General features: G+C 42.5%; 1 protein-coding gene across 1 annotated transcript; it reads right to left on the reverse strand.

Annotated features, from left to right (window-relative positions):
• Positions 1 to 6930: 6930 nt before the first annotated feature.
• sash3 (SAM and SH3 domain containing 3) lies at positions 6931 to 22528 on the reverse strand. Its single transcript, XM_084146752.1, has 8 exons — positions 22386 to 22528; positions 19901 to 19990; positions 15861 to 15998; positions 13998 to 14136; positions 13483 to 13640; positions 9309 to 9527; positions 8883 to 9027; positions 6931 to 8078 (listed from the first exon to the last, which is right to left on the reverse strand). Exons 1-8 carry the CDS (start codon positions 22440 to 22442, stop codon positions 7834 to 7836), a joined length of 1191 nt encoding a protein of 396 aa, XP_084002878.1. The 5' UTR covers positions 22443 to 22528; the 3' UTR covers positions 6931 to 7833.
• Between the last annotated feature and the right edge of the window lie 1873 nt (positions 22529 to 24401).

The following is a 24401-nucleotide window of genomic DNA, read 5'->3' on the forward strand; positions in this document are numbered from 1 at the left end:
ATGCTCGTGTACCCCGAATTCCGCCGTTTTGGGGTATTTTTCAGTAGGGCACTGTGGAAGGACTACAGATAACGTGAATTTTACAACGAGAAATGGTCAAAAGAGAAAAAGGGGTAGACTAAATGTATTACATGGTCTGGAAGGTACTCTGTGGTCCTCAAGCCACATCTAACCACCTGTAACCCCACAACACAAACCCATGCAAACACTATCCAATTCATGTTAATGCCATGCTTACTGTACATTTTGCGGTCTTAGCCATCAGCTTGAAAATATTTTGCCCAACTTACCTTCACCTTGTGCAGAGCTAGGGGTTGAAGGCACATGCTGGTCGAATCTGATTCTGTACCGCTTACAACAAAACACAACAATATACAATTTAACCACCACATTAATTGTATTGATCTCTATTAGACTGGCTAGCTTAGCACACCTAACATGGACATTTCGATATTGTCAGCTTGCTGTTAGCTAGCATCACTAAATTGGTAGCAAGATTGCTAGCCAGCTGAGAACCAACTAACCAGCCATAGACGATTTATACACATTCATCATTGCTACCAACACACAAATAGAGAATGAGTTAGCTATATCAACAATTCTATTTTTAGTAATGGAGTGTTTTCCAAACAAGGATGGCATAGATGGCTACCAGATTGAACTACTCTTATTTGCTAACGTTAGCTAGCTTACGTTAGCTAACATTAGTCAAAGATAGAACGAACAAACAAACATGTTTACTCTACTGAAGGTTCCAATCTAGCAGTGACTACCATGGCATAGGTGCAATTGATTGACAGTGTGTATCAAATACATAGCTAGCTATATCATTTAGCTGATGGCTTTCAGAGTGGACATGCTGGACTTTGTGGTTCACTAAGAGAAGCTGAATACAGGAAGTCAAAACTTCCTGATTCTACCAGTGAAATGAAAATGCGCTCGTTCTAGTGTGTGGTTTGAATAATTTTGATGTTTATGACAAAAACATAATGTTGTTAATATAGTAATGACCATATGCCATTGCAGAGCCAGGGTGAAATGTACCTTTAATGGCCCATAACGTGGTTTCTGTGTAAAATGCGGCCTGTCAATCTGGAAAAAAATTATGTTGCGCCAGTAATAATATGGGTAATATATTTTGAAGTGCTACAAACAAGCTATTTTCTCTGCAGTAATGGTGAAAACATAACGGTCACGAATCTGCGCTCAGTTTATTCTCTATGGCACTCAGAGGCCTACCTAAAAGCCTATCATCACAACAATTATTATTTGGGTGATTTTTTTCTAGGTTGCAGAGCGAGATATTTACGAGTAGACCAAAATGGCTTGTGTCAAGCTAATTTAAAGTAGGCTAGCAATAAAAATTCTCAGAAACAAGTCAAGGTACCAACCCAGCAGCTGCTGAAAATATTATTCCACCTCATACCGCTTCCAGAAGATATTTACTAGAATAGTCTGAGCTTCATGTGTCTCACCGACAGCATGAGGTTGGTGCCTGAAACAGATCATTTGAATCTACAGTAGGCGCTATTACTGTAAAGACATAATATTTACAGGAGGCTTCCAATTACAGTTAATAACACTATTTTTCAGTATTTTACCCATAATGCAGTGCTATCTAAAGCATTAATGCTGTAAAACACATGTAAGGTATTTTCAAGTTTCAAGTTTTAATGTCACATGCACAAGTACAGTGAAATGCCTTTCTTGCAAACTCGAAACCCAACAATGCAATAATCAATAACAATGTAATACAAAAAAAAAAAAACATGAGAAATATGGAGAAAATATGAAGAACCCAATAAGTAAGTAAGCAAGCATACTATATACAGCAGGGTTCTTAAATTCCGTTCCTGGAGGGCCGAAACACTTCTGTTTTTTATTTCTACCTGGTAGTTAATTGCACTCACCTGGTGTCCCAGGTCTGAATTAACCCCTGATTAGAAGGAGAGGATGAAAAACAGAGGTGTTTCGGCCCTCCAGGACCGGAATTGAAGAACCCTGATATACAGGGTCAGTTCCAATACCATATTTACAATATGCAGGGAGACTGGAGTGATAGAGGTAGATACAGTGAGGGAAAAAATTATTTGATCCCCTGCTGATTTTGTACGTTTGCCCACTGACAAAGACATGATCAGTCTATAATTTTAATGGAAGGTTTATTTGAACAGTGAGAGACAGAATAACAACAAAAAAATCCAGAAAAACTCATGTCAAAAATGTTATAAATTGATTTGCATTTTAATGAGGGAAATAAGACCCCTCTGCAAAACATGACTTAGTACTTGGTGGCAAAACCCTTGTTGGCAATCACAGAGGTCAGACCTTTCTTGTAGTTGGCCACCAGGTTTGCACACATCTCAGGAGGGATTTTGTCCCACTCCTCTTTGCAGATCTTCTCCAAGTCATTAAGGTTTCGAGCCTGACGTTTGGCAACTCGAACCTTCAGCTCCCTCCACAGATTTTCTATGGGATTAAGGTCTGGAGACTGGCTAGGCCACTCCAGGACCTTAATGTGCTTCTTCTTGAGCCACTCCTTTGTTTCCTTGGCCGTGTGTTTTGGGTCATTGTCATGCTGGAATACCCATCCACTACCCATTTTCAATGCCCTGGCTGAGGGAAGGAGGTTCTCACCCAAGATTTGACGGTACATGGCCCTGTCCATCGTCCCTTTGATGCGGTGAAGTTGTCCTGTCCCCTTAGCAGAAAAACACCCCCAAAGCATAATGTTTCCACCTCCATGTTTGATGGTGGGGATGGTGTTCTTGGGGTCATAGGCAGCATTCCTCCTCCTCCAAACATGGTCAATTGAGTTGATGGCAAAGAGCTCGATTTTGGTCTCATCTGACCACAACACTTTCACCCAGTTCTCCTCTGAATCATTCAGATGTTCATTGGTAAACTTCAGACAGGCCTGTATATGTGCTTTCTTGAGCAGGGGGACCTTGCGGGCGCTGCAGGATTTCAGTCCTTCACGGCGTAATGTGTTACCAATTGTTTTCTTGGTGACTATGGTCCCAGCTGCCTTGAGATCATTGACAAGATCCTCCCGTGTAGTTCTGGGCTGATTCCTCACCGTTCCCACGATCATTGCAACTCCACGATGTGAGATCTTGCATGGAGCCCCAGGTCGAGGGAGATTGTCAGTCTTTTGTGTTTCTTCCATTTGCGAATAATCGCACCAACTGTTGTCACCTTCTCACCAAGCTGCTTGGCGATGGTCTTGTAGCCCATTCCAGCCTTGTGTAGGTCTACAATCTTGTCCCTGACATCCTTGGAGAGCTCTTTGGTCTTGGCCATGGCGGAGAGTTTGGAATCTGATTGATTGATTGCTTCTGTGGACAGGTGTCTTTTATACAGGTAACAAGCTGAGATTATGAGCACTCCCTTTAAGAGTGTGCTCCTAATCTCAGCTTGTTACCTGTATAAAAGACACCTGGGAGCCAGAAATCTTTTTGATTGAGAGGGGGTCAAATACTTATTTCCCTCATTAAAATGCAAATCAATTTATAACATTTTTGACATGAGTTTTTCTGGATTTTTTTGTTGTTATTCTGTCTCTCACTGTTCAAATAAACCTACCATAAAAATTATAGACTGATCATTTCTTTGTCAGTGGGCAAACGTACAAATTCAGCAGGGGATCAAATACTTTTTTCCCTCACTGTATGTATAGGGGTAAGGTGACTAGGCAACAGGATATAAGATAAACAGAGTAGCAGCAGCTTGTATGTGAAGGGTGTGCGTGTGTGTAGAGTCAGTATAAATGTATGTGTATGTGTGAGTGAGAAGTTGATGGAGTGAATGTGTAGGGCCCTGTGAGTGTGCATAGAGACAGTGCAAAAATAAAAGGTCAATAAGGATACAAGGTTTACTCAGATAGTCCGTGTAGCTATTTATCAGTCTTATTGCTTGGGGATAGAAGCTGTTGAAGAGCCTGTTGGTGCCAGACTTGATATACCGGTACCGCTTGCTATGGGGAAACATTTACATTTTAGTCATTTAGCAGACGCTCTTATCCAGAGTGCATACATGTTTTTTTTTTCATACTGGCCCCCCGTGGGAATCGAACCCACAACCCTGGCATTTCAAGCACCATGCTCTACCAACTGAGCTACATGGGACCAGAGAGAATAGTCTATGGCTTGGGTGGTTGCAGTCGTTAACGATTTTACGGGCCTTCCTACCAATATAAATGTCCTGAATGGCAGGGAGCTCGGCCCCAGTGATGTGCTGGGCTGTCTGCACCACCCTCTGTAGCGCAATGCAATCGAGGGCAGCGCTATTGCCATACCGGGCAGTGATGAATGTAGAACTATTTGAGGATTTGAGGACCCATGCCAAACTTTTTCAACCTCTTGAGGGGGAAGAGGCGCTGTGGCACCTTCTTCATAACTGTGCGCGTGTGTTTGGACCATTTTAAGTCTAGTGATTTGGAAACTTGAAGCACTCGACCTGCTCCACTGCAGCCCCTTTGATGTGGATAGGGGCGTGCTTGCCCCCCCATTTCCTGTAGTCCACGATCAGCTCCTTGGTCTAACTGACGTTGAGGGAGAGGTTGTTGATCTTACACCACACTACCAGGTCACTGACCTCCTCCCTGTAGGTTGACTCATTGTGGCCGGTGATCAGGCCTACCATTGTCGTATCATCAACAAACTTGATGATGGTGTTGGAGTCGTGCGTGGCCACGCAGTCGTGGGTGAACAGGGAGTACAGGAGGGGACTAAGCACACACCCATGTGGGGCACCTGTGTTGAGGGTCAGCGTGGCGGAGGTGATGTTGCCTACTTTCACCACCTGGGGTCGGCCCGTCAAGAAGTCCAGGATCCTGTTGCAGAGGGAGGTGTTCAGACCCAGAGTCCTAAGCTTGGTGACGAGCTTGGAGGGGACAATGGTGTTGAACGCTGAGCTGTAGTCAATGAAGAGCATTCTAACATAGGTATTCCTCTTATCTAGGTGGGTGAGGCAGTGTGGAGACCAATTGAGATTGCGTTGGGGCGGTATGCAAATTGGAGTGGGTCTGGGATGGTGGAGTTAATGTGTGCCATAACCAGCCTTTAAAAGCACTTCATGATTACAGAAGTGAGTGCTACAGGGCGGTAGTCATTATGGCATGAAGCCTTAGAGTACTTGGGGACAGGAATGATGGTGGTCATCTTAAAACATGAGGGCAGTACAGACTGGGACAAGGAGAGGTTGAAAATGACTGTGATTAAGCCTGCCAGCTGTTCTGTCATGCACTGAGAACGTGCCCTGGAATACTGTCGGGCCCCGCGGCTTTGCGGGTGTTGACCTGATTAAAGACCTCACGTCGGCCTCTGAGAGTGAGATCGCCCAATCTTCTGGATCGTTGACGGCCCTCACACCCGGCACGATGTTGTTGTTGTCAAAACATGCATCAAATACATTGAGTTAGTCTGGTAGAGAGCAATTGTTGAGCAGATCACGATTGGGTCTTCTTTTGTGATCCGTAATGGACTGTAGCCCCTGCCACATGCGGCGGGCATCGGAGCCTGTGTAGTATAATTCCACCTTATTCCTATATTGTCCTTTTGCTAGTTTGATGACTCTGTGGAGGTCATAGCGGGACTTCTTGTACTTGTTCCTGTCCTCAGCCGTAGCCTCAGGGTTGTCTATGATAGCTCTGTGTGCGGTAACCCTGTCCTTTAGTTTAGCGGCAACCTCTGTGTTAATCCAGGGCTGTAGATTTTCTGGCTTTTTTATAGCCTCGTACAGTTCATTAAGGGCCAGCTTGTTATCTTTCTTATCCTGAGGTGGAATGTATACAACAGTCACGATAACAGCTGAAAACTCCCTCGGGAGGTAGAAGGGTTGGCATTTGACCGTCAGGTATTCCAAGACAGGTGAACAGTGGGTCGACACTTCCACCGCGCCAGAGTTAGCACACTAGTTGGTGTTGATGTAGAGGCAACAGTTTCGAGATTCCAGTTGGTAGCAAATCCACGATCGGAGGTCATCCATCTTATTATGGAGTGTATATTGGCCAGTAGACTGGAGGGGTAGAGGTGGCCGGTTTTCCCTTCGCCTTATTCTCACCAGGATTCCCTCCTCTTGCCTCTGTAACGCTGGCGTTTCCTCTTGGGTAGCCCGAAAATTCGGTCGGAATTACAGAGAGAACCCAGGGTAGATGAGTTGAAGTTGAAGACGGAATTGGGGTAAATGCTGATCTGATGATCAAAAGTTATTGTCGGTTGTAAGAAATAAGAGCGGATACATTGTGAAAATAAAGTCAAAATAAACAACAAAATAGCACAGTTGGGTCGGAGCTTGCAAAACGACAGCCATCCAGTACGGCGCCATCTTTACTGTGCATTCTACAGTGTTTTTTACTGTTGAGATTACAGGAAAGTCTTAGTGTAGGGCATTTTTTATACTGTATTTTCATAATTAATAGGCTGACATTACCTTTAGCAACAGAATATTTCACCACCATGCGTTTCCATCTTCTCTATTCATTTCTCAAACGTGCGGAGAGGAGCTGTCAACAGTTTAATTCGTTTTGTTGTGAAACTGTTACTATCAATGTTCCCGAACAGATTTCACTTGGTTTCCCAAATGAAGCACTGGGTAGCTACAGGAACAGGGTTGGAGAGCCGATGGCATACAGAGTTTGGGCGGAATATCATCTGTCGCGCAGTGAGAGGCTGCATGCTCCTCAAACAGTGGTTGATGGGTGGAGAGAATTAACTGGAGTAGCCTACCTGGCATGATTAAAAAAAAACGAACCAGTGGTAAAGTGGCCTCCATTCACTATTCAAGTGCATACAGATGACATGTCTTTTTTCCCCTGCCCTTGTTCCTGACCGGCTGACAAATGTCATGACTGCCATAGCCTATCCAACCAATCAATTCCTCCTTTCGGAGGTGGTCAAGAAGATCTGATCAGTTCTTTTAATCATCTCCAACGGTATAAAAAAAGTGTTTTATTTCAAATTGAATACAGAAAAGTCAACCTAACAACTATGACAGACATATAGATGTTAACTTTGATCAACACAACAAAAAGGTAAAAACGAATATACAATGAAAACTCTGAACACATGAGATATGGCTTTGGTGCTGTCAAATGTCTAAAAGTTATATACAGTCCACATAATATATAAACATTCATTCATAGGTCATATTCAAGAATTGGTTGTCTATTTCTAAAATAACGGTTGAAAAAAAAACATGCATGCAAAAGCATTACATATTGAAAACTCAAAACATTTCAAATTAAAATACCTCAAATGTTCAAAAATTATAGATTAAACATGACAGAATAAAGGATTTAAAAGTCACAGGAAAGTCATGTTTCTTACCTGTTCATTGATGGAAATACGTGACCATATCAGGTCCAAAACACACTGAAGAATATTAAAGTTTGTATGTCCTTACTAAGGTCTTAACAGTACCCTGGAAAGATGATATGAATGCTCTCAGTATATACAGAATCCACTCAGAACTGCTCAAATGACATGGTATCAAGGAAAAGGACGACACTTGCACAATCAATTTGTATTTACAGCTTTCAACAAAAAATAGATACTTTCAAAAGGTCTTGCATTCTTCCAAAATTTTTTTAGTAGTTACTGGTGGAGCGCATGCTATGGTTGCAGTCCCTATGGCCCTTTGTTTCAAAAGTGTGGGGGCCACAAATGAAAAGACACTCCCTCGCAGTATATGTGGCTTAATCCTGACTTTATCGCTCTATTCTGATGGTTTGAATAAATCAACCAATTGTCGTTGACTTTTGATAAATGTCCGTTAGTAAAGTCAACCAACCAAGGTTATCTTCAATTCCAGAGCTTCTCTTCTCTTCAGCGCTCAGGAGACCTCCTCATCCACTGTAAGCTCCTGCAGTTGCTCCTCAACAGAACTCAGCTGCTCCTCCTCGCTCTGTTGCTGCTCTGGCTCCTGGTTAGACTTCTGCTCCGTACCAGGCTCTCCCTCTGGTTCATGGCGCCCGTTCTCCATGTTCTCTGTGCTCTCGAAGCAGCCCGAGTCCCTGGGTACGTCACCCTTCTCCTCAGCGCTACTTCCCTCCTCCTCTGGCTCAGACTCATCATCCGCTGACGGGGACAAAGACAAAACAATCATGAGCATCAATACAGCGTAAATAACGATCCCATCAATTTCAGTGTTGGTACAAATGTCATTATTATGTGTATGTGCCTCTAATGTCAGGGAAATTGCCTTTAAAGTCAAGTGCAGTGCGACGTCAGCGCAATGTGGTTCGTTTGAATCCCAGTTATAGTGTATGTAATTAAAACAGGGAAGCACGTTGAAGCTGCTAGCCCCTCAGGCTAACGGCCAACCAAGCAGTTATGTTCAGAACAGAGGAAACAGCTAGAGGACATGTGTTTAAAAGAGGGCTAATGATCTGGCTGGAGGGAAGAGAGCTCCCATATCAAAGTGTTTCTGAGGGTCAAATGAGGTTTCCTACAGGCCAATGAGCACAGCAGGAACATGTGAGTGGAATGTTGTACCATTACTGTACAGTTTGCCTCATAAAATGAAGCTAATTAGGTAACAATATTCCCGGAAAGGATACTTTCCAAGAAAGGAGAGAAAGCTGAAGATGGCACTGTATAGAGAAAAGCATACACTTATAGGCTTTGCTGAAAATGTCCTGCATTACATTACATCTTGAAGTACCACATAGGAGGCTATGAGGGAGGCTCCCATGTAAAAGAGAAATGAATACATACAATGGGGTGATAGCTTACAGGTACATTATGGCATCATCTACCTGTAGTAAAGCATGGCATCTGTGTGCTTAGTTTTTCTATGATTATTATGTGATCATGGGCTCCCTATAGTGTGTTTCGTGTGTGATCTAGTATGTTATTATATGGAATTGAGAGTGGACCTACAGTCACGCAGCAGCTCAGTAGCAGTCAGGATCTTGGTACGTTGCTCAGCATCTGTGATGTTAAGTTCGTTGAGGTGGGACTCCTTCAGCCCGCCAAAGTCCTCCAGGCTCTGGAAGCCATGCATAGACAGCAAAGAGCCCAGCTCCTGAACAACAGAGAGAAGCATCACATTAGCATTGCACAATAATCCAAAAATAAATGTTCATCATTTGACAGGGACTTCTGAAAGCTTCGAATGCAATGCAATTATATGAGATGCATTGTCAAATACTTATCCAATTTCACTGTCTTTATGCAGCACTCTGTGTTTAAACTTTTTCCAACTCTGAACTGATCTAAGTTAATAATGATTGCTCTTTGATTGCGTTCTCGAAGCCAATTGTCTATTTGAATCTGTATGAGATTAAGAAGATATGATTGTCTTACGGTGAGACCGATCCTCTCCAGAACTTCCTCCAGGGTCTGGGGCTTGTTTTTGGCCTTGGAGAAGCGGTTCTTGTTGGAGCACCTTTTCCTCATGGGCGGCGTGGCCTGGTCCGGTAAGATGTTGACATAGATGAACTTGAAGGTGCCCACCTTGTTGTTGAGCTTCCCTGTCCATGTGCCGACCGGGTCCTTCTCAATGATATGGATGATGTCACCTTTCTGCAGGAGAAACAGTGGATGATGACTACCTCGATTCAAACTAGATCCAATCTGCTTCCCAGTTATATAATACAATGTGACCACATACAGTTCCTTGAGAAAGTATTCATACCATTTGACTTATTCCACATTTTGTTGTGTTGCAGCCTGAATTAAATAATGGATTACATTTTTTTTTAAATATCTCACCCGTCTACACACAATATCCCATAATGACAAAGTGAAAATATGTTTAGATTATTTTGCAAATTCATTGAAAATGAAATACAAACATCTAATTTACATAAGTATTCACACCCCTGAGTCAATACTTTGTAGAAGCGCCTTTGGTGGCGATTACAGCTTTGAGTCGTCTTGGGTATGTCTGTATCAGCTTTGCACATCTGGATTTGGGGATTTTCTCCCATTCTTCCTTGCAGATTTTTTCAAGCTCTGTTAAATGTGCACTATGCAGAAATTGCACCGTCATTTCATGGTTGCTAAAATGCTAATAGTACGGCTAATTTCAGTTTATGTGACATAACAAGCAAGCAAGTATAGTGTAGAGAATCATTGTACCATCTAAACCGCTGTGAAATATATTTTCCATAACCATAAGCTGGTGTACAAAAGTCTTTCCATAGATTTCAAATGGGATTCAAGTCTGGGCTTTGTCTGGGCCACTCAAGGACTTTCACATTCTTGTTCTGAAGCCATTCCAGCATTGCTTTGGCAGTATACTTGGGGTCATTGTCCTGTTGGAACGTAAATCTTCGCCCCCAGTCTAAGGTCATTTGCACTCGGAAGCAGGTTCTCATCAAGGACTTGCCTGTATTTAGCTCCATTCATTGTTCCCTATATCCTTACCAGTATCCCAGTCCCTGCAACTGAAAAGCATCCCCATAGCATGATGTTGCCACCACTATGCTTCACGGTAGGGATGGTGTTAGACGGGTGTGGTTGTGCCTGGTTTTCTTCAGACATAGCACTTTACATTCAGGCCAAAGAGTTCACGTGCCGTCATGTGCCTTTTTCTCAGGGGTGTCTTCCGTCTGGCCACTCTCCCATAAAGCCCAGATTGGTGAAGTGGTGTAGAGACTGTTGTCCTTCTGGCAAGTTCTCCCATCTCAGCCAAGTTCTGTCAGAGTGGTCATGGGTTCTTGGTCACCTCCCTGACCAAGGTCCTTCTTGCCCGGTAGCTCAGTTAGGTCGGACGGCCAGCTCTAGGCTGGGTAGTTCAATATTTGTTTTCAATATCCCAATGATGGAGACCACTGTGCTCTTGGAAACTTTCAACACTCTAGAAATTGTTTTATACCCTTACCCAGATATTTGCCTCATCACAATTCTATCTCGGAGATCTACGGACAGTTCTTGGACTTCATGGTATAGTTTCTGCTCTGACATGCACTGTCAACTGTGGGACCTTATATAGACAGGTGTGTTTCTTTCGAAATCATGTCCAAACAACTGAATTGGCCACAAGTGGACTCCAATCAAGTTGTAGCGACGTCTCAAGGATGATCAAAGGCAATTGGATGCCCCTGAGCTCAATTTGGAGTGTCATAGCAAAGGGGTGTGAATACTTACGTAAATGTGATTAGCCGAACTATTAGCATTTTAGCAACCAGGAAATGGCGGAGTGATTTCTACATAGTGCACCTTTAACAGAGCTTGAGAAAATCTGCAAGGAAGAATGGGAGAAAATCCCTGAATCCAGATGTGCAAAGCTGACACAGACATACCCAAGACGTCTCAAAGCTGAAATCGTCACCAAAGGCGCTTCTACAAAGTATTGACTCAGGGGTGTGAATACTTATATAAATTAGACATACAGTGGGGAGAACAAGTATTTGATACACTGCTGATTTTGCAGGTTTTCCTACTTACAAAGCATGTAGAGGTCTGTAATTTTTATCATAGGTACACTTCAACTGTGGGAGATGGAATCTAAAACAAAAATCCAGAAAATCACATTGTATGATTTTTAAGTAATTAATTTACATTTTATTGCATGACATAAGTATTTGATCACCTACCAACCAGTAAGAATTCCGGCTCTCACAGACCTGTTAGTTTTTCTTTAAGAAGCCCTCCTGTTCTCTACTCATTACCTGTATTAACTGCACCTGTTGAACTCGTTACCTGTATAAAAGACACCTGTCCACACATTCAATCAAACAGACTCCAACCTCTCCACAATGGCCAAGACCAGAGAGCTGTGTAAGGACATCAGGGATCATATTGTAGACCTGCACAAGGCTGGGATGGGCTACAGGACAATAGGCAAGCAGCTTGGTGAGAAGGCAACAACTGTTGGCGCAATTATTAGAAAATAGAAGAAGTTCAAGATGACGGTCAATCACCCTCGGTCTGGGGCTCCATGCAAGATCTCACCTCGTGGGGCATCAATGATCATGTGGAAGGTGAGGGATCAGCCCAGAACTACACGGCAGGACCTGGTCAATGACCTGAAGAGAGCTGGGACCACAGTCTCAAAGAAAACCATTAGTAACACACTACGCCGTCATGGATTCAAATCCTGCAGCGCACGCAAGGTCCCCCTGCTCAAGCCAGCGCATGTCCAGGCCCGTCTGAAGTTTGCCAATGACCATCTGGATGATCCAGAGGAGGAATGGGAGAAGGTCATGTGGTCTGATGAGACAAAAATAGAGCTTTTTGGTCTAAACTCAACTCGCCGTGTTTGGAGGAAGAAGAAGGATGAGTACAACCCCAAGAACACCATCCCAACCGTGAAGCATGGAGGTGGAAACATCATTCTTTGGGGATGGTTTTCTGCTAAGGGGACAGGATGACTGCACCGTATTGAGGGGAAGATGGATGGGGCCATGTATCGCGAGATCTTGGCCAACAACCTCCTTCCCTCAGTAAGAGCATTGAAGATGGGTCGTGGCTGGGTCTTCCAGCATGACAACGACCCGAAACACACAGCCAGGGCAACTAAGGAGTGGCTCCGTAAGAAGAATCTCAAGGTCCTGGAGTGGCCTAGCCAGTCTCCAGACCTGAACCCAATAGAAAATCTTTGGAGGGAGCTGAAAGTCTGTATTGCCCAGCGACAGCCCCGAAACCTGAAGGATCTGGAGAAGATCTGTATGGAGGAGTGGGCCAAAATCCCTGCTCCAGTGTGTGCAAACCTGGTCAAGACCTACAGGAAACGTATGATCTCTGTAATTGCAAACAAAGGTTTCTGTACCAAATATTAAGTTCTGCTTTTCTGATGTATCAAATACTTACGTCATGCAATAAAATGCAAATTATTTTCTTAAAAATCATACAATGTGATTTTTCAGATTTTTGTTTTACATTCCGTCTCTCACAGTTGAAGTGTACCTGTGATAAAAATTACAGACCTCTACATGCTTTGTAAGTAGGAAAACCTGCAAAATCGGCAGTGTATCAAATACTTGTTCTCCCCACTGTATATGTATTTCATTTTCAATAAATTTGCAGAAATTCCTAAAAACATGTTTTTACTTTGTCAGTATAGGGTATTGAGTGTAGATTGGTGAGAACAAAACATATTTAATCCATTTTGAATTCAGGCTGCAACACAACAAAATGTGGAATAAGTCAAGGGGTATGAATACTTTCTGAAGGCACTGTACATTTTGTAGTATTATGTGAAGTGGTTCTGTCACCTTTCTGCAGGATAAACAGTGGATGACTACCTCGATCCAAACATTATCTGCATTCCAGTTAAATACTATATGTGGGTCTGTGTAATTCTATACTTCACTGAGCTACTAATAATAGCTACTGTAATTATGTTACATGTCTAATCTGGTCAGCGCTCAGTACAATTGGCCCCTATTCAGCCATGGATGATGACTAAGGAACCATTCTTTTATTTCACAATCTATTAACAAGTTCTTTAAGGAGGGCCTTACTTGGTAGCCTGGTTAAACCAGTCTGAATGCTAAGTGCACCGTCAATCTGGTTAAACCAGGTTACTTACTTGGAGCTTGAGGGACTCTATGTCATAGGGGCTGGGGATGAAGTCTGTGTGGACGCGGGCGCGACCACAGAAGGGGCCTTCGTAGGGAGGACCGGACTCCTCCAGCCTCATGCTGTTTCTCTGGCTGTAGCCACTGTCCAGGCTCTGGCGGTCCCCACCTGTTTTAATACACAACACCCATAGTCAGACAATCACTGGAAATCACAGGCATTCACAGGCACTCACTGGCTATCACAGTTATTCACAGGCATTGTCAGCTTATAGCCATTTAGTCTCATAAAGGGTTTCCGTAACAATAGGGAGCTGAACCATATTTAAAGTTTATATCCATACCTATTCCAATGTTCCCAACCTTGTGGCTGTGCCATGATTAGTTATGGGAGTGCCCAGCAACCCTGGGCATTTCTATGATAAGAACGCATATCTACTATGGGCTTCTGACTTGAATGTAGTGAGGGTTACCTTTATGTACTTGGCTTGGTTAGATAGGTTCAATAAAATATATCTTAACTTACACCCAGAGAGCTGGCGAGAGACGGGGCTGTGGACGGTGTCCTCGGAGCCATTGGAGCACACGGAGGTCCTATTGCCTGCTGTCAGACCTTGCATCCAGTCTGTGGTGGGGGACAGGGAGCCCTCCTCACCACTCTCCCCCTGTATACATAGAGGATATTATTTAGTGTTCAACAACAGACAGAGCCTTCAGGTCAAAATATGCCCTAACCATAGACATATATTAATTATACAAAAAAAATGGATAGGTGAAGTGTGTTGTATATACATATATTTTGTTTATATCTCTTGGCCCTAGCATGGGGCTAACGTACACCCACAGACAGCTGTCTGGGGACCTCACAATACAAAAGTCACTCGAAAGTATACTGTGCTGTAGTGTAGCCTTGTCAGTGGTGGGAAAAAGTACCCAATTGTCATACTTGAGTAAAAGTAAAGATACCTTAATAGAAAATGACTCAAGTAAAAGTGAAAGTCACCCAGTAAAATACTACTTGAGTAAAAGTCTAAAAGTATTTGGTTCCAAATATACTTAACTATCAAAAGTAAAATGTAAGTGCTAAAATATACTTGAGGAAAAACAGATGGCACCATTTTCTTGTTTTGAAAATTAGCCCTGGGCACACTCCAACACTCAGATGTCATTTACAAAAGATGCATTTGTGTTTAGTGAGTCCGCCAGATTAGAGGCAGTAGGGATGACCACGTGTTCTCTTCTAAAAAGTGAGTGAATTGGATAATTTTCCTGTCCGGCTAAGCATTCAAAATGTAACGATTACTTTTGGGTGTCAGGAAAAAGGTATGGAGTAAAAAGTAAAAGTTGTCAAAAATATAAATAGTAAAGTGGAGATACCCAGAAAAACTACTTAAGTAGTACTTTAAAGTATTTTTAATTAAGTACTTTACACCACTGAGCCTTGTATGCTAGAATGAGTTAAGGCTGTGAAAGCCTTTGTTTGGATGCTTTTTTAATGTGACCACTAGGGGGAGGCACTATCAACCTTTTGAAGATTTTCATGCAAAGGAGCACAGTATTTAAAACACAGGTAACTGCCAAAATAATGGAAACACTTGAGTAAATGAGGGATACAATGTATATTGAAAGCAGGTGCTTCCACACAGGTGTGGTTCCTGAGTTAATTCAGCAATCAACATCCCATCACGCTTAGGGTCATGTATAAACCTTCTGGGCAGGCCATCATTTTGGCTACCATGGCTATGCCCCAATAGGATGACAATGCCCACATCCACAGAGCACAAGTAGTCACTGAATGGTTTGATGAGTATAAAAACGATGTAAACCATATGCCATGGCCGTCTCAGTCACCAGATCTCAACCCAATTAAGATTCTGTAGCGGCGCCCGAGACAGCGTTTTCCACCACCATCAACAAAACACCAAATTATGGAATTTCTTGTGGAAGAATGGTGTTGCATCTCTCCAATATAGTTCCAGACACTTGTAGAATCTATGCCAAGGTGCATTGAAGCTGTTCTGGCTCGTGGTGGCCTAACGCCCTATTAAGACACTTTATGTTGGTGATTCCTTTATTACCTGTATATCCATTACAACTCAAATGAAGTGTCTTTGTCATTTTCAAGGTTAAACTAAATATCTATGCCAAAATATATATATATTTGAATCTATATTTGATTATTTGAATATAAATTAGTTCAATCATAAATTAGTTCAATCATAAATTATGTAGATGTTTACAATATAATTGCCATTTTATTAGACAACCTGTCAGTTATGATGATTTATTGGTAAGGAGACAGACATCACGTTGTTAGCTTTGGAACAATCTTTGCTAAGACCAAACCAGATAGCATTATGGGCACTGTAGTAAATCACGCTACACTTACCCCCTCCTCTGCCAGGGCCTTCTGTACCGTCTTGGAGGTTTTGCGGGTCATGGTGCGTGAGATGACGTTACGCCACGACTTCTTCCCCTGCTTACTGCCACTCTTCACTGCATCCTCCACAGGCACATCCTCTGGCACCTAAAAGGTTAATTTTGGTTACCATTTCAACATTTACTTAAGCCTATCTTTGCAAGATGTGGTTGTTGTGCGTTGTTTTTATCTATGTGGAACACAAGAAATGCATCTTCTCAGACACAAATTAAGTGCACAGGGTCACCTAACTAGGGCTGTGGCGGTCATGAAATTTTGTCAGCAGGTGTTTGTCAAGCAAATAGCTGCCGGTCTCTCGGTAATTGACCGTTAATTAACATAAACAGGTTTAGCATATCCTGGCTTCTATGCATAGCCTACAAGCCACTGATGCAGACCTTTGGAACATCTAGCCTACATTTTACAAAGTCTAATAAATCATTTTAATATAGCCTACACCATCACAATAAATCCATTATTTATTTCAGACAAGTCTAAAGAAATGTGACATGAAGAAAATGTAGTCTTTCAGAACAACATAATAGCATACTCTGAGTTTTCTTTATGTTAGGCCCTGATCTGGCTATGCCATATTGTGGACTACACTAGTTCATTTAGCAGACAAGATTTGCTTAGATTTTATAGTATGAAGAATACAATTGCACATAGCTGAATAAAATAGAATATTATAGATATTATATCCAAACAATCTCTGAGGGAGTGCGCACATGCGGCGGCTATTCTGTGTTGAGCGGTTAACAAAGAAACAGGCCTTCCTAAATGCTTAATTTAGAGTTATTTATGCAACTTTAGTTGTGATACAAATGATGGGCTATATGTTTTGATGTTTAATACATTCTAAGGCTGCATGATGCTACTCTAATGATGATTTGAAAAAAGTTGCATGAAAGACATGAGCTCTGCTTTGTTTCTTGTGCAGGCTGCACACACTTCATCAGTCTCTCATTCACAATTTGACAAGCACTTGATAATATTCTCACCAGGCCTCGAATTTCCTGGTGGCATCCCCCTTGTGTGGCCGTAATGCCCCCTAAAAAATCCATGCCTTTTGTGTCCTTGGACTGAATATAATAATTTGAATTCCCTTCTCCTGGCTGCCAATCGTTGTGCTCCGAAGCACCTCTCACTCACATGGCTCTCTAAGATATCTCAATTCTTATTATAAACTGGGTGGTTCGAGCCCTGAATACTGATTGGCTGACAGCCGTGGTATACCACGGGTATGATAAAACTTTTATTTTTACAGTTCTAATTACATTGGTAACCAAAGTAATTAGGATCTATTGCATCCCACAACTGTCCTAGAGTATGTTTGGAATATTTATTTAACGCACAGAAAGACAAGGTGACCAATAGAATAGGTACATTTCTGTACTATGGGGGATAAATAAATTGACATAGGCTGGCTAATGCTTTTGCTGTTCGTTAGGCCTACTCATCTTGTTGGCTGACGAAAAGTAAAATGTGGACAGTTCTTCTAACATATTCAATATGCGCCTCAGAATTCGATAAGAAGGACACGCACAGTTGCGTCCCAGATGTGTCGGTCTTCACTTGTAGCCTACTTCGGAGCTGAGATGCCTGTGAGAAGGACCAGATCACGTGACGGTCATTGGCTAATTAAGCAATAAGGTACGAGGGGGTTGCTTAATTAGCTGATGCCAATCCCGTGATTTTTTTTTTTTACCCCCCTTTTTGATCTTGTCTCATCGCTGCAACTCCCCAATGCGCTCGGGATAGGCGAAGGTCGAGTCTTGCGTCCTCCGAAACATGTCCTGCCAAACCGCGCTTCTTAACACCCGCCCGCTTAACCCGGAAGCCAGCTGCAACAATGTGTCGGAGGAAACACCGCCCAACTGACAACCGAAGTCAGCCTGCAGGCGCCTGGCCCACCGGAGTCGCTAGAGCGTGATGAGCCAAGTAAAGCCCCCCCGGCCAAACCCTCCACTATCCTGGACGATGCTGGGCCAATTGTGTTCCGCCCTATGGGACTCCCGGTCATGGCCAGTTGTGACACAGCCTTGGTTCGAACCCAGGTCTGTAGTGATGCCTCAAGCACTGCAGCGCAGTGCCTTAGACCACTGCGCCACTCGGGAGGCCCCAGGCTCTGCTTAATTTTAAGTTATTTGGCCACTTTAGTTGTGATACAAACCTTATCAAAATATATAGGCCTATGGGCTAGGCTACATGAGGTGTGCGACTATGATTTGAAAAAGTCGCAAAAAAAAGGCCTATATAGCATTGGAGAAGCCTAGTTACCGTTATTTTGTAAATACATTTTTTTTTAAATAGTCATTTAGCAGACGCTCTTATCCAGAGCGACTTACAGGAGCAATTAGGGTTAAGTGCCTTGCTCAAGGGCACATAGACTGATTTTTCACCTAGTCAGCTAGGAGATTAGAACCAGCGACCTTTCGGTTACTGGCACAACGCTCTTAACCACTAAGCTACCTGCCGCCCCATCTACCGTGACTAGATGGTCATGTGGAATTTGACTGCGATCATGACTCGTGACCACTGGTGTGGCGGTAATACGGTCACCATAACAGCCCTAGGCTACACCTAACCGAACTGATTTTATACACATAAATGTAAGTGATCAATGTAACTTGTGTTATGATGTGCTCTAGAGTGGTTTGCGCGCACCCTTCACACACACAGACACAGATTGCAGTGTGTGACGTGAATCAGTGATTGGGACACTGTGTCGGTGAGAGTGCTTCCAGTAAAGCTTGGCTGTGATGACAGTTTGCGTGTGTCACCGGCAGAAAGCCCAGAGAGAGAGAGAGAGAGAGAGAGAGAGGAGCAGAGCATGGTGCGGTGAGTCATACTAGCTCCTCCCCACAGGGCTACAGTGCTGTGTCAGTATGGCTGTATGGTGAACATGGAAGCCTACAGCCCCATCTTCAGCACAACAGACCACAAGTGCTGCAAACACATACTGCAGATTAAATCACATACATACAGAAAAGAAATGCAAAAACCCATACGAAAGCATCGATGCAAGCACACACACACACATACATCAACACCAACAAAATCATAGGAACATTGCTTAGGCAGATATCTCATTATTTAATCATTTCTGGAGGTGGAGAATCCCTCACAGTTAATGGCACTGATTCTGGAGAGGTAATTAGCTGTAGTGAATGGATCTGACTGTGAAGCAGCAGACTGTCTGGAAGACAAAGCAGCAAGTGGTTCTCTGCTTGACTAGCTTTTACAGAGGACATCCTGCTCTGGTATTTCTGTCCTTCTGTCTCTCAATGTGGTTTGGTTTACACGCAGCTCTAAGCTTCGTCCTCTGTGAACTTCCTGTCCTTGTTGAAAACCTCTTCTAAACTTCTAGCTCTGTCTTCTAACTTCCAGTTATACTGTTTGTAAAATACAGTAGAGAAATAAATGCTATCCATTCAAGTTTGATTATATTGTCATCAACGTGAAACTGAGGAAGTGCAGAACTCTGCTATTGTTGGTATCGATTGTCGACAGTTTTGTTTTTGGCAATTTTTGGGAAGCATGAAATGCAAACTTCCTTTATTGTTAAAGATTCAAACACTGATGTCAGTTTGCCCTTTGTGTTCAATAGACTTATAGAATTTAGTGTGACTGTGGGTATGGTTGAAACTCAGTTGTTGCATGACCGTTAACCAGTATGTCCTCCGTCGAGGAACAAGTACTTTTAGAATTTCAGTAAACTAATAGATTGAATTTGAAACAAACCCTGTGTTTCTTTAATCCATTTTTGCTATTAAACTGTAACATGATGGGATTCTGTGAATACATATGGCTTCCAATGGAAGACAGCAGAGGCTTTTGTTTTTAACAGAGGTAGTTCGGTGAACTATGCTCATGTGATGAGTAACCTTGCCTAAGGCCTGAATAATTACATTAGCTTCCCAAGCTAATGTCTAGGCTTTAGCTCAGAGGGCTAACACAGCATACTGGAGACCCGGGTTCAAAACCAGTCAGTCACACTGTAAACTTACTGTGTAGTCCAAGTTGAACTCCTTGTCCACCACTACAGGGGACTTGGGCTTCATGAAGTCCTTGAAGCTGCTGGACCTCTGCAGGGTGAGCTGTGGAGACAGAGGTAGGACACAGAGGATTCATGTAGGGGAGACCCAGAGAAATACACATTTGAGTCATAACAAAAGATAATCTCGACATTCAAGTCATGTGGTCTTAAACCTACAACATTTCATCAAAGATATTTTGGCACCCAGAGAGTTCTTCTAGTAAAATACGCAGAGACAGTTGTGATAGAGACAATGAGCCAGGAGGAGATAGAACATTGGCATGATATCTAAAATACAGTAGAGAACACATGGTAGCATTTATCATCATTTGGCAACATTTGTTAGATTTGAGGAGGAGGAAACGATCAGATACAGCTGAGAAGAAGAGCCAAAACGCCACTGTGGCCCCTCTTTGGGGGGTTAGGCCTGGGTACTGGTTTAGGCCTCCTGTTGAGCACTTACTGTAATGACAATGCATTAAATATTTTACATTTTTTGTAAAAAACACAAACTCTGAATCATCAGGTTTATTAAAATGAGAACTTAACAAGTTGAGCCACGGCACAGGGTATGTTAAGCCGCCTACACATTTCTGTACTGAATTAAATATTACCACTACCTTTTTAAAACCATGTCTATCTTTATTTCTCAAACACAATTCAATACAATCACTTTTTGTCATATTTATTTTAATTTTTAAAAAATGTAGCCCCTTTTTCTCCCCAATTTCGATCTTGTCTCATCGCTGCAACTCCCCAACTGACTCAGGAGGCGAAGGTCCAGTCATGCGATGCAGTGCCTTAGACTGCTGCGTCACTCGGGAGAGCCTGCATTTTGTCTTTTAATAATTTAAAGAATCTTTTAACACAGGCTTAACACCAAACAAACACTTAGTACTTTTTACATAGGCCCTGTTGTTACCTCATATCCCAGCGATAATGCCTTGCATTACGCCTGGGAAGAAAACACTTAAATTTGCTCAACTTGCCATTGGCTTAACTTACCCCATGGCCATTGGTTCACCTTACAAGCATCATGAAACCTCTAACACAATAAATTAATTTGACTTGATGAAAATCCGTTTTTTGGACCCAACTTGCTTACCCCTTATTTCATGTGGTTTCGTCCTTCACAGACTCCCTGAAATGATGACGGTTTCTTAAATATTTGGTCAAATTATTCATTTTGTGTATTGTTTCCCAGAAACAACGGTTGTTCAACTTACCCCTTTGGCTCAACTTACCTCACTCTCCCCTAAGCAGCCATTACTTTCCATGTGACACCATGGCATATTTTCTTATCCACCTCTCCTTCTTGCCCCTATCTAAAAACCCACAGAAAGTGGGTACATGTTGGGCAACTGTCAGCAGCCAATCGCTGCAGGTGTCTAGACAGCCTTGGTGGCAATAGTGGTCTGTGTCGTCTCTTACTGAGAATGTTGCACTAATCAAACCACTGAATTAGAAGGAACAACTTCTCAGAGAAGACAGAGTTTTAGTGTAGTTTCCTATGATAGGCATTAGTATCATCTAATATCCATTAGGTGATCTTGCTGAGGAGCAAATAATTTGCCTTCTCTGGCATCAAAACCCACTGAAGCCCATGTTTCAGATACATTTTCTCTACAGTATATCTGCTCCTGAACAATAATCTTTGCATACAGTTTTGAACTTTCTCATCTATAGTGTGTCGTGGTGGTGAGGAGCAATGAGGTTAAGGTAATGAGATGTGTAATGATGAAACTTGGATAGAAGCATAGAAGATGCATGCAGATGGAAAACAAGGGCACTGGTGTTAAACGTGGGAGAATAGCTGTTAACCAACCAAGCCAGTAGAGCTTTAGAGCGAGAAGCCACAAAATGCCTAAGTCTGACTCAAACTGAACTTAGCTGCTACGTCCATGGCCAGTAGCAATGAATCATACAGCAATATTAGATGAACTAACGTTTAGTGCCATGAGAAGCAATACTTAGTATTTTTAAGCCTGACAACTAAGGCTTCCATCTATTTCAGTTCCATGTTTCAGAATGTTTTTTTCAGGTCACCACAATGGTTTCTTCTTCTAAGTCTGTGTAGCAAAACCTGTCAGTGTTTGCTGCACATACAGGCAGCACATACAGGCAATAGGCTAACGTGCCTCTCATTATCAGTGTTTGAGTTAGTACAATGGGATGAGCCAGACAAAGTAGCACTCTAAATTACTGTCCATCATGTGTTCATTCATTAATAAGATGGACACGTTGTGTTGCTCTATCATGTTCTAGCAAATATTTTTGCACAGTGTACTTCTTTCACTTGATCCCTGCTCATTTTGAAAAAGAAATATGACTTTTTGCAGTCCAAAGCCCTTTTTGCAGTGTTCAGACAGCGCTTCTCCTCGTCATTGCACTTTGTGTCGTCATTACTCACAGACACAATCCTCCCATCCAAACACAGACAACCCAAATCTCCTCACCTTCTTCTTCTGCACCTGCTCCTTCTCTGAGGCGTTGGAAGGTTTTCGCCGTAACATTGTTCCTCTATGGTTCCTCCTGCTATTCTTTGTGGTCAAAGAGTGGAGAGACAGGCACCAATGCAGACTTCAGCAGCTCCTGTCACTCTGATGTCACTACTAGAGAACTCTGACAAAATAGTAGACAAAAAGAGTGACTTCTTATTTGGTAGAGTGGAGCACAGAGACTGAGAGGAAGTCACGTGACCACACAGGAAGTGGAGAAGCAAACTTCTGTAGGCACTTTGGTTTGGGTTTGACAGAGAAACTCAACAATGCTTTATTTATTTTTTCTTCCTTTTAATTATTTTAATAACCTTGTGTGCCAGGCTTTTTGGCTCTACATTGCTGGTGAAAGAGACGATTCATCTCTAAATTCACAAAACTAATGGTTGATATCAGTGGAGGCTGGTGAGAGGAACTATAGGAGGACAGGCTCATTGTAATGGCTGGAATGGAATATTGGAACGGAATCAAACGTGGTTTGACACCGTTTGATACCGTTCCATTTATTCCATTCCAGCCATGACAATGAGCCTGTCCACCTATAGCTCCTCCAACAAATAGTCAGAAAAAAGTAATGGTTCTAATCCAATTTGTCTAAAATAGGGGATAGCTAATATAAAATAGGGTTTAAGCCACGGAACAAGAGCAGCCAGCAGTTAAAGATTACAATTGTCTGTGTCGGTAGGCCTACTCTTTCTGGGGTGGAAAGGTAGGCCTAACTTTCGAAAGTACAATGCTCAGATTCCTAATGATGTCTCAGATTTAATTATTTGCAAACAGGGACAGTTTCAAATCAAACAACACTGATTTGGCATTGGAGAAATATGATAAAAAAGATGGGCTATCTCTCTGTCCATTCTTAGCCTGTAATTTTGGTAATTTTCTTGGTATTACTTGTACTCCTGAGTGGCGCAGTGGTCTAAGGCACTGCATCGCAGTGCTAACTGTGCCACTAGAGATCCTGGTTCGAATCCAGGCTCTGTCGCAGTCGACCGGGAGACTCATGGGCGGCGCACAATTGGCCCAGCGTCGTCCAGGGTAGGGGAGGGAATGGCCGGCAGGGATGTAGCTCAGTTGATAGAGCATGGCGTTTGCAACGCCAGGGTTGTGGGTTTGATTCCCAGGGGGGGCCAGTATAATAAATAAAATAAAATCACTAACTGTAAGTCGCTCTGGATAAGAGCGTCTGCTAAAATGTCAAAATAAAAGGCAATTTTTTCTCGACCTGCAATTACGATGATAGATTCTTGCAATACTTTTACTATAAAAGAGAGATAGATTCATGCAATGCTTTTACTATAAAAGAGAGCGTTCCATCCCTACTCTTGTCCAAGGTGGTCTGTGAACCCACAACCTTCTGGCCCACAGCCCTGCGCACTATAAAAATTCCTTCAATGCTATGTAGCCTACTACACAGGACCATTAACAGTTTCTAAAACTGCATATCTAAGACTCTGGTCTGTCCAAGAAGTAAGGGTAAATGGTAGACATGTTCTCTGCTATCCACTTTGTTTTAATTATTATTTTGGGTATAGGGGAGGGTTACTTTTTTTTTTTTTTCAAGCATTCAGGGTGGGTTTAGGTAAAATATATTTTGCTGAAGGGAGGGGCATCCATTTTAATTTCAGATACGTTCCTTATGTTTCCAAAACCGTTCCGGAAGTGATGCCTTTTAACGTTCAGAACGAGCATCGGGGCTCTTAACAAAACTCCCCAGCGTCTATGATGTTTATTTTATTTTATTTTACCTTTATTTAAGTAAGTCAGTTAATAACAAATTCTTATTTACAATGATGGCCTGAATGGGTTGAACAGGTTCATGCATCCCTCTCATGCTGTTTATATTTAGGCAGATCTACCAGAGTGTGAGAAATGAATCATCTGTTGCATGTAAAAGGAGTAGTTGAGGCTTTCTTCCTCTTAACCCTAACATAGAGTAGGGGCCTACTAAACTACAGTACTGGGTGGGAGTAA

Source organism: Coregonus lavaretus (assembly GCF_964263955.1).
Source record: "Coregonus lavaretus genome assembly, chromosome: 29".
NCBI lineage: Eukaryota > Metazoa > Chordata > Actinopteri > Salmoniformes > Salmonidae > Coregonus > Coregonus lavaretus.